This window comes from Odontomachus brunneus, unplaced genomic scaffold (assembly GCF_010583005.1).
Source record: "Odontomachus brunneus isolate Ranch 3 - 2012 unplaced genomic scaffold, Obru_v1 Obru_scaffold_006, whole genome shotgun sequence".
Classification (NCBI taxonomy): Eukaryota; Metazoa; Arthropoda; class Insecta; order Hymenoptera; family Formicidae; genus Odontomachus; species Odontomachus brunneus.
The window spans coordinates 3,184,349-3,197,083 of NW_022639456.1; the positions used below are offsets into that span (position 1 = coordinate 3,184,349).

Consider the following 12,735-nt stretch of genomic DNA (forward strand, 5'->3'; position numbering starts at 1 on the left):
ATCAAATTTAACATTTTTGTTGAAATTTGTTCTCGTTGATAGACAGATCATTTTTAGCAAAATTGGCGTGGTCTTGTGAGTGTTCCAACTGTCGCATACACGAATCACGCTTATACGTGCCGTTATACGATCGATCTTTCAGAAGACTGATGTCCGAGGAGAGACTGACAAGCACCGAGGACCAATGGTCGGAGAGTGCGTCCGGCAAACGATATCCGACGTCATCGCGAAATCACGACGAGTTCAACAAAAGTAACACTATCACCTCTGGAGGACGATACAGTTACGACGATCGGCCGGCTCCCAAAGCGGATCCTCGACTTGATCGCGTTCAGAACGCGAATTATCGCGACCGTCGAAGACGCAGCACCGACGAGGAGTCATCCGATCGGAAGGTCAACGCGTCTGGCCGAGCGCGGATGACGAGCTCGCCCGATAATCGTTTCGAGAGAGTGCAGAACGCCTCAAAAAAGGCCCCATCTCTTCGGCGAGACGTAACACTGGACGATTTGGAACGATCTTCTGCTCGTCGCGACTCCCGCAGATCGTCCTTTGATAGCGACGTTCAGACTGGAAAGACACCCTCGCGAGACGTGACTTCCCCGAAGAGGACATCCGTAGAGCGAGCTCGTCTCTTGGAGACGCAATCTCCCCAAAGAAGAGGATCGACTGATGATGATCGAAGGAACGAGATCGAGTCGCACTTGGCCAAGAGGGAACAACAGAGCCGCGATGTCTCTCGTGATCGTGAAGTCTTGGCAAGCAGAGGCTCCTCTCAACGAAGGGACGGTTCAGAAGACCTCGACAGGGTCACCGCCAAGCGAAATTCCGGCAGATCCTCATTCGACTCCGACAATCAGAACCTCAGGAAGACAACGAGGGAGACGTCGGCGGCGAAGCAGAGGGAAGAGAATCGAGATCTACCTAGGACGATCGGCGATCCCCGAGTTGCAGAGCGTCGACGTTCAGCCGAGAAGGACCAACAAGTCCGGGACTCGAGCAGAACCGTCGACGCTCAACAGAAGAGGCTAGACGGCGCAGATGCTAGGCGACGGGAAGTGAAGACATCTCGATCTCAGGAAGACGCGAAAGTCACGAAAGCGACAGACGCGGCCGAGAGCGTGTCGAGGAAAATCGCGGCGAACGAGGCGGCCGCCCCGATGGAGATACCGAAGGAGGAATGGGCTTGCGAGCATTGCACCTTCATCAACAAGATCAACGATCGTGTCTGCGTGGTATGCTGCAAGACGAAGAGCAGCGCGCTGCCGCCGAGCAAGCCGGACGACGACCTCGAGGTAGCCGCCGAGCCTGCGGTGCCGCGAGCGCAAACCAAATGCGCCGAACCGAGCCGCGCCGATAATCCCGCTCCCGATCTCGAGAAGAAGACTAATCGGCTGAAGATCTCGAACAGCGAGGAGAGCGGCGACAGCGGATCCGTCAAGAACAAAGGTAGACCGAAGCGCAAAATCAGCTTTTCCTTCGGTACCAAGTCGTCCAAGTGACCGGGTCACCCGTCATGTGTCGTGCACCCGGCGGTCTGTGTGATCGCGCGCACCCTGTCCATCTGTTTCCGTCCTGAAATGCGACCAGCTCGAATTTTGTTCGTATGTCTTCCCTTCGTCTGTCTTTCTCTTTCTCTCTGTTTTTTGTTTCCACTTTTTTTTCTTGTCCTTGTTTTTTACGTGTCCTCGAAGCGGCGGTCGCGAGCCGCGCAGGAATGGTGGTTGTTCTGTCCATCGAGATGTATTGGATCTTGGATGAATAATAAAGAGACCAAACTGTTTTTCGTATACGCTCAAACAACGGCACCAAATGCATAGTCGTATTTGAAATTCGGCCATCTTCTGCGTGCGTTCATGTCCGAGCTACTATATTATTCATTCAAGAGGCGGTGGTTTCAAGCACGAGCGTGCATTTGGCGCGTGTTCCTTTATTCCGCGGCCAGCCGCCGATGACCGAAACGATCGGTTGGACATTGTGCGTTCGGCATGAGAATATTAAAACGTGTCAACGACAGGAGATTGCGGCGATAATCGAAAATGTCGCACAGGTGGTTGATTAAATTCACGATGTTTCTCCTCCCGCGACAGAATTGCCGATCAAAATCTGCCCGCGCGAATTATTATTAATAATAATTTCATCAGATTTCGATGCTGACGTACGTTAAATCATTAATACTTGCGGCCGTGATAATTGTATCAGCAGTGTGGTGCGAAAAGCGAGGCGACAGTATCATAAATGTACGTTCGTGGATGGCCTTGAAAATGATAATATAAATGTATCATGATGCTCTTTGTCGGAAGCTTGTCAACATGACGATCGATCAAGTCGACACTTATTTGTTGGAGAAAAATCGTAGTCTTACCGAGTAGAATAGAATAATGTTCAGTCGGATCGCGAATTATGGGGAAAAAATTTGTGATTCGCAGATGCAATTATTCTGGACGATGGTCCTTCTGTAGAAAACCTCGAAAGCACAATCGAAGCTGCAGCTTCGCAGACAGAAGACAGCTGGAAGTCCGCAGCCGTGACATCGCCAGTCGCGGAGAACGTGTCGTTCGAGGCACCATCCTCGACATTGGTGTCTTCTTCGATTGTCAATGACATGAAGATGGATATCAATGGGACGTCACGTCAGGAAAATATCCGAGGACAACTTGTCAAGAGTCATTCTGTATCTACGGGAACGTCTCCTCCACCGCAGAGTATCTCGACGCAGGTAAGGATCATTCGAATAAGATATTATTTATAATCAGACATATGGACGGCCACATACAAACACGATGGAAATGAAATACAATATGAAGGAAATTTTATTCGGGAAAGATATTCTGTAAAAAATATTTCAGACGTACGAGTATCTTCCGGTGAGGGGAACTCTTGGGAGGTCCGCGTCGGTGACGACGTCCAAGAGTTATTTGTATTACGACGACAGCGACGGAGAGGTGAGCGAAGAGTCACAGTTGAGTTAAGAACAAGATAATCGATGAGATGTCTCGCTTTCATATCGCCGCGCGTTTCATGCGTACTGGTAAAAAGAGACGAGGCGGAGTATTTGTTCCAGGAGCAGAGTCGATTCGCGAACAGTCCCGATCTGTATCCGCGGGCCTTCCAAGAGCCGTATCTGCAGCAGCAACAGCTGATAGCCAGCCAGGGCAGGGAACAACGGACAAGGAGAAACTCCATCGACTCGTCCCATCTCTATTACCGTTCCAGGGTAAACTCAAACTTGCGAACTAAGCCTCGCAGATTGTCCGCCGTACACGTCTCATCACCCTTAACGCAATCCAGCCCTGATCCAAGTTAACCCAATTAGTCTAGTTAGCCTCGGTGTGAACGTAGGCAGGATTTACTTTACTTTTTTTTAGCAACACCCAACCGCTCGAGAGTGAGTTCGCGCTCACTCATGTAATCACTGTGCTTACTCACATGACACGTTCTTACAGCTGCACACAGCTCTAATATTAATCTGGACGTGACGGCGTGTATGTATACAGATAATCCACGACGACGACGACGAGACCCCTACGTGATTGTGATTAGCTGTGTAGTTCACCATAAGTAACACCGTCCACCGACTGCGATCTGCGCAATCCTCCATGTTGTTCGCGAAAACGATGATGATCGCCTTCGCTGATGTGTGCCTTCGCGTTTCAGGAACCAAGCCAGCCGAGGTACACGGAGGCGGCTTCCAGTTCCGGTCAACAGGGTATCTCTACGTTGACACGCCAAGGGTTGGAAGTGGTGGAGTTGCTGCGTGACGCCGAGAGGCAAGGCTTCACCACCGACGACGTTCAAGTGGCGTTGGCGCAGGGCGCGGCGAACCCGCTCGAGTGGTTGAGAACGCAGTGGCCGCATCTGGTGGAGACGGTGCAGGTGTTGGTGACCGCGCAGGGTAAAGAGCTGAAGGAGAACACCGTCGGCGTCCTCTCGCCGGCCGAGGCGAAAGAGGCACTGCGATCAGTCAAAGGCGATGTATGGAACGCCGTCGCCGCGGCCATTCGACGCAGGCAGCGGAAGGTGCGTGCGAGAGCAGAAAAATTCCGTAATTTTATCTATGTGTATATAAAATGGAATATCTGTGTGTCTTCTGTAAATTCTTAAATCCTTTGACCGATCTAGACCAAATTGCATGGTTACTCTCTACGACCCTGCGGAAAATGTAGGCTACGTGAACACTGATTTTATTTGGATAGAGTTCCAGTCTCTTCTGATTCGTACTTCTCGTTCTACAGTGCGATCAAATCATGGCAAAAGGAAACTTCATATTGGCAGATGTTGTTAAAGCCTTGGACAATAATGCCGGCGTCGAGGACGCGACTCTGCTTGAGTTGCAGAGAAATCAGCTCAAGCCCTTTTTGATGAGGATCTGGGGCCCTCCGGTCGGGGTGGAGAACGATGAGGCTGCACCGCACGAAGGTCAGTGGATGTCACGCGATAATTGCGAGGGCAGGGTAAGCCGAATATTTCGAGCGTAATATATTAGAGAAAATATCCGAGAGAAAAGAAAATTTAATCATTGAAGAAGAAAGAAATAAAAATATAATTTATTGATTGTTAAATAGCCAAAAAATGATGATTCAATGTGACATTTGTTATTGCATGTCTTTTGCAAATAAATTATTCATTTCTTACAAGCGATGGGAAGCTACACAGAGGGAGGAAATATTATCGATTTTTCTCATATAAATTCTTCTCAATTTTATGTCATATAAATTCTTTCTCAATTTTGTGTTTCTAGTATTGCTGGGATAGTATTGTTGGTAAGATCTACATCTTGCTGAAGAAAATAGCCAACTTTTTACACATTTCAATTTCTAAAATATAAGTAGCATACGTGAAATGAGAGGATGTCGACCTTCTCTCCGATTCCGAAGCCAATTTTTACTGTAAAATTCTGTCAGCATACGATCTTGCAGAATTACAAACGATCAAATTATAATCTTAGCAATCGCGACGCGCTCATGTTATATTTATATGATCTCTTATTATACTCTGATTTATCTGCCGCAGACGCAGCGGGTGCGGTCGGCGGCGGGGCGGGATTGCCCGTGGAGCAAGTACCGAATGTATCCGATACGGAGGCGAGGAAGCAGGTAATGTCACCAATTGTTGATCATTTCGTGGCGTTGCAGGCCGACTTTGAAAAGCATCTGGCGGCCCTCCGAGAACTGACCGATAACAGGCGACACGAGAAAGACCCCCCGTACGAATTGGGTAGTAAGTCTGATAATCTGTACGACCACTACGATGACAGTAGCACTGTTCTAATCAATACAAATCTGGTACCAAGGGCCGTACAAGCGCTCGACGTAGCGGAGGCGGGCGATCTAGTTGCGCGGCAAAGACAGGCGACCGTAGATACTCGAGAAGACGCGAGGCGCCCGTCGAACGCCACGAGATCGTCGGCTGACGATCTGGACCGAGTAGACGGCGCGTCGATCTCCACGGAGATCCCCGCGGAAACGACGCACGATAATCTCGCGAACGCGAACGCGAACTCGCCGGCTGGCGAGGAGAGCACGGTTGGATCCTCCGCGAGAAACGACGAGACCGGTCGCGACCGCACGATCGGGAAAACGTCGCCGAGCGATGAGGGCGAGGCCGTCGCGCCCGTAACCGAGACCGATCTCCCCAAGCTCGACAACGGTCAGATAAATAAGAACGATAAGCGGCCGCTCGAGGATCGCGAGAACGAGAGGCGCGTCGATACCGCGGCGTTATCGATTACTAACGAAACTGCGGAACCCACGGCAAAAAAAGTCACGAGCCATTCATCGTTACCGGGAGAAGAGCGGGAAAGATCGTCATTGGCGAATAATGCCGGGGCTGAAGCGTCCTCCACGTCGGCCGAAACTTCCGCGCGCAACACGACGAATTCGAAACCAGGTCGAGCCTCTCCTCGCCAGGAGAAGACTTGGAACACCGCCGAATCACGTAATATAGCGGCGAACAACGAGGCGCTCGTTGAAGTTGAGAAGACCGCGGAGTCGAGCGAAGAAATACTTGGGGTCCCCGCGCAAGGTTCGAGTGCTCCCGAACGAGTCGACGTATCGCGGACATCCTCGAGCGTCGACGCGACGAGCTCGATGGGGAAGCCTCGCGATGCGTCCGAGGAAGGACTTCTCTTGACGGATCGCTCTAGTCGACCGCTCGCGACACCCGGACAGAATGACGAGTCGCGTGCCGCGGTGGAGGTTCTCATGTCGGCCATGAAGTCGCTGCCGGAGCAGTTCCTGGCGCCCTTCGTCACGGCGATGCAGATGTTATCGCCGAGGGAATCGACCAAGGGCGACTTGACGCCCGACGTCGAACTGATGAATCAGCTGAACACTCTGCACAGTATGAGAGCCGTCGCTGAAGAGCCGAATGCCACACCCGCGAGCGGCAACGCGGACGTCATCCTGAGAAACCCTACCGACGAGGAAGAGCCGTTTCATGACGCCGTTTCACCGGCGAGTAAAATAGAGAGGTCGCAACTGAAGAGGATCAACGATAACAAGGGCAACATATCGAAAGTCCCAGACTCTCGGCTGCTGAGGCTCCGCGCCAGCGTTCCGGACATCAAGCAACAACATCAGGACGTTAGATCGGTATGTACAGACTCAGGCAAGTTTGGCGCTTTGCATGCCGACGTCGCGAGCCCGCTCTCGGACCCGGTGGACTCGCGGTTAACCGACGGAGGCGTCTCCAGCGTAGGCTTGGCCACGAATGAAAGGGCGCAGGGACTCGCGGTCGAAGCGTCGCGAGCAGACGTCGTCACGAGAGAAGTGCAGTCGCGCGAGGCTTCTCAGGAGACCGTCGACGGGTCCGCGGGAAGTGACGACCGAGAGACACCCGTCGAGAGCGGAGCCGCGTCGAAGGCGAAATCGGTCGGGGAGACGAGCGAGTCGTTAGAAGCGTCTTCCACGCACGATCGAGCTGCGATCATCCGGGAGCCGCTCGCAGTCGTGATCGATGACTCATTGCCCAACGCGTCATCATCGCTATCGTCATTGCCATTGTCATCGTCATCATCAGTAAAGGAAGCGAGGAACTCTTCCGTCGCATGTAATAAGCAGCTCGCGGCCGATAACGCTTCCTCAGTCGTTGAGTCGCCTCTGGCGCCGCGAGACGAAGCTTCACCCGCTGCTGCGGGCGCTCCTAATGCTGAAGAATTCACCCCTCAAGCGCAATCAGTAACCGCGGAAACGAACGTCCCCGGACGCGGTTCCGACGCCGATCAGCCGCCTGACCCGGGCGTCTCGGGAGCCGCGAATCGCCCCGTTGAAGTCTCGGAAACTCCGCGCACACATTCGCACGATAGACCCGACGCGAGGGCGATCGTCTCCAAGGATGCGGTGCACGTTTCGGAAAAAGTGGAGCAGACGATTTCAGTCACATATCGCGCGCCCGCGAACGGCGATAAGAACGAGAGCATGTCGGGGGAAAACGTGCCGCTCGGGCGAAATGCAACCGATAATTTATCCATTGTTCAGTCGCAAATCAACGAGAGTGTCCCGCCGGTACCGGCTGACTCGCACGCTCCAGTTGCGGTGAATTCGAGCAATTTGCGCGATCGACAAGAGGCGTTCGCCTCGACGAGCTCCAATAACGCGCCGGCCGCCGAGGGGCCTGCAAAAGGTGCGGAAGACGACCCAAGTGGAGAAGAATCGGCCGTCGATCGACGAACGATCGCGTTCACGCACGATTCCTCGGCGCGACAGGAAACGACACCACCTTCTCACCTCGGCAAATCCGCAGTCATAGCCCGCAGAGAAACGTCAGAGGCTTCCGCGGAGTACATGGAGACTTCAGGAAGCAATCAAGCGGATTCCGTCGATCCTCGCGAAAGCCGATCGAGACCGGCTATCGACGAATTCACCTCTTCCACCGCGAACAGCGAGCCCTGCGATGCGAACATCCGCGAATTAACGGATACTAATAACAACACGGCGAATTCTCGAGAGTGCGCCGCGGATATTCTCGCTACGAACCCCGACTCCGAGGGTGTTTCGCATTCCGTGGAGAAACTCGACCCGGGAAACGAGGTCTCCCAACGTGGCCGCGTCCACGGGGAACGAGACGTGCGACCGGCGAAGAAGAGTATCCTGCAAGCGCTCAAAGAGAATCTCAATGTATTCTTCGCGTCGCAGAGCGAAGGGAGGAACGTCGACGCGACGGTTAACGAGCAGCCCCCGCCGGCGAGCCTTGTCGAGGCGAATATCGGCGACGTGACGTCCGGAATAACCGATACCTTCGAGATCAAGATATCGGAGGCGGCCGCGATAACGGTGAACGATTGCGCGCCGATCAGTGACGTCGCGAGGGTCGCCGAGCGTCGCCACGGGGGAGGAAGTCTCGAAGACATTGACGCGATCGACATCTCGGCGGAAATCGCCGACCCGTCGGGAAACGAAGTCTCGGCGGTTGCGGGTAACGAACCGGTCGGCCTGCCGTCAAAATCGCCGAATGACGAATCGACCACGACGACGGAGGCTGCGCGGGTGAGTCAAGGTCGTGGGAGCATGATCGCGAGACCCGTCGTAAAAGTGACGCGATCCAGATCCCCGGTGAAGAAGGTCGTTCGCAGGAAATCGCCCGTTAAAGTGGCGAGGAAATCCAGCGGCATACCGAAGAAGAATTCCGCACGGATCAGCACCAGTCCGAACAGCACGACCGTCGCGAGGGCGAGGGAAACGGCCAGCAAGATCGCAGGGAAGTCGAGTCTTTCGCAGCCGAACGCGAGGAACGATCAGCGGCGAGCTGAGGAGTCCTCGAGATCCGCGAGTATCCCGAACGATCAGGTAGGAAACGGTAAAAGCAGGTCGATCGCGCCGGATAAACCGATCAAACGGCCCTTAGCCAACGGCGGCGTGCAGAAAAACACGGCAGATGTCAAATCGAACAATCAGAAGAGAGTCTCCAGCCTTAGCACGCAGAAAACATCAGTCAACGAGGTTGATTCGAAACCGCAAGGTAAATCGCTCCTTACGAAGAAAAACGGTGGCCAGAAATCGCAGGAACAAACGTCTGAACGTGCCAGAATCAAAAAGAGCGGAGATACCAGCAGTGAAAAAATGAGAAAATCGAAAATTGCAAGGACGAAGGCCTCCGGAGATCAAGAGATGGCGCATCGCGAAACGGACGTAGAAACTTCATACAACAATGAAACGCCGGTGAACACCACTGCGACAGATAAAATCGAAGATAATGCAAAATCCAAAATAACTCCACCGTCAAAAATACCCATTTTAATGCGCCGGAAGATTGGTCAATCGACAGATCGAGCAGCCTCGCTAAACAGTCCTGAAAAAAGCTTAAAGGTCACGTCGCTGTTGAAGAGCGTCTCGACCAAACTACCGATAGCTTCGCAGGTCACTTCAAAATTAACTCTGAAGATACAGAACAATATGCCGAGCTCCTCGGCTACGCGGACGATCGGAGTCAAGGGTAACTCGGCAGGTAATGAGATTAAATCCAGCAACGCGGAATCGATCGGAGAAAGGACGGGAGTCACGCAAGACGAGCATATCACGGAGAGGAATCGGTCAGAAGAAAGTGGCGGGAATCAGGAAGTCATCGAGGAGCCGAGATTTCAGACGTCAGACTCGGAATCGAAGTTAAAGGAGAATGAGCGGACGACAACGTCGACGCGCAACGATCCGTCAACGAATATTGGTGAACAAACGGAGCTCGTTGAGGACGCGGTCGAGGAAAGCTCTGACGCCCTCAGCTCCGACTCCCAGTACTCTGAGGAGGACGAAGACACGGGAACGGCGCAGTACATCTCCGATCATAACTCGGAGTGCAGTTCCATCGAGGAGTTTACGGATGCTGAATTGTTATTGGAAAAAACATTGAACGAGATCAGATCAGAGATATCGGAGGAGGAGGAAGAGGAGGAGAAGGAGGTAGAGGAGGACGAAGAGCAAAGGAGCGCGTCCGAGGAGAGCGAGGATATCACTTATTCCTACAAGACAGAGAGCCACGAACCGAGCCGCGAGTCATCCGTGTCGTCCGCAGGTTTGGCTGATAAGCGGGAGCGGATCGACTCGAGCGAGCTGGAAGACTCGGCCGAGGAAGATCTCTACGAGGAACTGCCATCCGAGGAAGAAGAGGCGAGCGGGCAACTTCAAGCCCCGAACAAACGACTCGAGGTGAAGGAGGAAGCAGTCCGCGACGTGCTCCTCGACGAAGCGGCCGATATCGAGATCCTCTCCCACGTCTCACTTGAGGCAGAAGGTAAGGTTGAAGTAACGACAGAACGCGAGACGAATCAACCGAAGTCGCCGACGGAAGCTGTGGCCTCGCTCGTGGAATCGACTCGATTGGAAGCCACGAGCGCGGAAATCGACGAAAAGACACCGCGGGAAGTTCCTGGAGACCTCCAGGGCCCGAATTCTAATATCCTCATGACAAGTCCGACACCTGCGCAGCTCGAGCGGCCCGAGGAGGACGTTCGCTTGCTGGAAGTCGACTTCAAGGAGAACGAGGCGAGACTCAAAAGCGAGATCGAGCAAGAGACTCAGAGACGACCACCGGCCGCGATGCAGAACGGCACGAGGAAGCCGTCGAGAGTCGCGAGCGCGAAGCGCGCCAAGATAATAGGCCGAAGGGCGAGCACGGGCAGCAAAGGGCTGAGAAGCGAGAGGGACGACTCGCCAAAGGGTGTAGACCGGCCGGGCGCACCCCGGAAACGATTCTCCTTCGTAGCCAGCTGTATCCGTCGTTTCGAGGGCCAAGAGAGTGCCGAGAAGGCACACGACGCGGGCAACACCAAGGTCGCTCGACGGGAGACGCGGCGCGACGACACTCAGGGATCTCCCAATACGGAACGGGAGGTCAGTAGTAGACGAGAGCTGCCGGGTGATCCACCACGTGGCAAACCCCTTATAAACGCGCGTGTCGTTTGCCGGGAAACGAGAAAGACAGTTCAGTCGAAGTTCACGCCGCGAACCGACCTCGCTCGAGCTCCCGTTGGCGAGCCAATGTCTACAAACGGCTTGGGACGTTGGACGAGAGGCCAAAGTCGAGCACGAACGGCTGAACAAACTCCCTCGAGATGTTTTAACCCCTTTCACCCCGTTGATTATCGATAGTGTAGTCTGATCGCGATGTAACGGGCGCGATAAGAATTAGCGACTAACGTTCCGGGCGAGGGTGAGTATCGTGTCGTCGTAACTAACTCGTCGAGACAAAGAACAGGGTTGTATATGTGAGTTGTGTGTGTGAGGGGTGTCCCCATAAAATGTGATTAATTATTTAGGATTAATTGTTGCGTGCGCGCGGGATACACTATGGACGCGTCGGATTGCCACCCCTGTCAGTTTTATTTCAGGTGTACGCGCCGCGCTTTCTGTTTTCGGACGCGCGCAATCCAGGACACTCGCGGCGGTCCCGCAGCGCTAATTGCGACCGTATAAATTATGTATTTCGAGTGAGAGAAGTTCAAGAGCTCGTTTCTAGACGTTGGCGCGCCCCACCGTTCACCCCTTTCGTCCTCCCGCATGATAGAAGTCTTTCAAGTGTGTTTTAAAGTGGACTTTTAAGTACACACTTAAAAGCTCCCGTTTCTTCATCACGACCTTGTCGCGTCACGACGTTGGCGAGAATTCGCGCGAGAGTCTGCACGTCGAAGTAGATCGGTTCTTCCGACGTGTTAGCGCGAGTTTTCAATAAAACACAAGATTCACGTCACTTCCCATTTGCGACGATTGGCTATGATTAACGACTAGGAGTCTGATAATCCTTGAATGAACACATTTGGAATGTTTCGCCGAACGTTAACCACAGTTCAATGGTTTCTTTAAACACCTAATTCGGTTAGGTATCCGTGTAATTACACATTGAGAAAGAAATGCTTGGTATTTATGACTATAATCACACAGAAGTAATCGCTATAAATCATGGCTAAGAAAGTTATTTTTTAAATTGAACTCTACTATAACGTTAGTGATAATAACCTTACATATACATGTCACTGCTGCTATTTTTCGTATTAGAACAACCAAAAAATATGGTTAGGGCCGGAAATAACTATAATTTCGATTAGACTAACCAGTTTTCAAGATCAAGTCAAATAATTCCTTGCGAGTGTATAATACATCTGAAATTAATCATGACAAATGAAATTAGAGCACGTCGTTCCCCCGATATCGCAAGTTTTGAGCGAATCGCACTAACGTCCACGTATAGACCCGAGAACGGCATCGCGACATTTCGCGCGTTTGCATCGATAGACGTTGATCTTCGAGGTTTTCGCGCCTTTAGACCGAGATTTTTCGACAAGGCCGGCCGAGATCTACGTTCTGTATGTGGAGGTTGTGCATGTGTCGATATTGGCGCCGTGTTATGTTTGTCACGTGTGCAGAGAATAGCGCGTCGCCTGTTGGCGGAGGGTCGAGCGGCGAATTACGATGAGGCCGAGGTGGCTGCCAGTCTGCTGGCCCTCAAGTTCGGCGACGTCGAGGCGCTCCAGGCCGCAAAGGAATGCTCCAGCGTGGAGTCCGCGCTGGCCTTCCTGCAGCAGGAGTGCGAGCTGTGCACCGGCCGTTTCGCGATGAGTCAGGTGAGTGTCCGCCGGCTTGTTCGCCGAAATGCGCAATCTAGAAGATGCGGGAGAGAAAGAGGCAACTGCTACGCGGTGAGAAGCGAAACGCGTCCTGGTTAACGCGGAAACGGGAACGACGGCTTCTCGACAACGTGGACAACGTGCCGTATCTTCCACTAGTAGATTTCATCTTCTCACGCGCG

General features: G+C 52.9%; 1 protein-coding gene across 5 annotated transcripts in view; it reads left to right on the forward strand.

Annotated features, from left to right (window-relative positions):
• The window catches only part of LOC116853802, a 28,108-nt gene that overhangs the window by 10,437 nt on the left and 4,936 nt on the right, over window positions 1-12,735 (forward strand). For all 5 annotated transcript variants that reach the window (XR_004380038.1, XM_032835033.1, XM_032835032.1 and 2 more), the window contains exons 7-14: window positions 143-1,449; window positions 2,430-2,719; window positions 2,850-2,945; window positions 3,065-3,217; window positions 3,658-4,020; window positions 4,236-4,419; window positions 5,014-10,823; window positions 12,353-12,550. Coding sequence is in view for 4 of the 5 variants with exons in the window: in XM_032835033.1 (XP_032690924.1) it covers window positions 143-1,449; window positions 2,430-2,719; window positions 2,850-2,945; window positions 3,065-3,217; window positions 3,658-4,020; window positions 4,236-4,419; window positions 5,014-10,823; window positions 12,353-12,550 (8,401 nt within the window). In the remaining variant the exon portion in view is untranslated. The remainder of the gene's footprint in view (window positions 1-142; window positions 1,450-2,429; window positions 2,720-2,849; window positions 2,946-3,064; window positions 3,218-3,657; window positions 4,021-4,235; window positions 4,420-5,013; window positions 10,824-12,352; window positions 12,551-12,735) is intronic.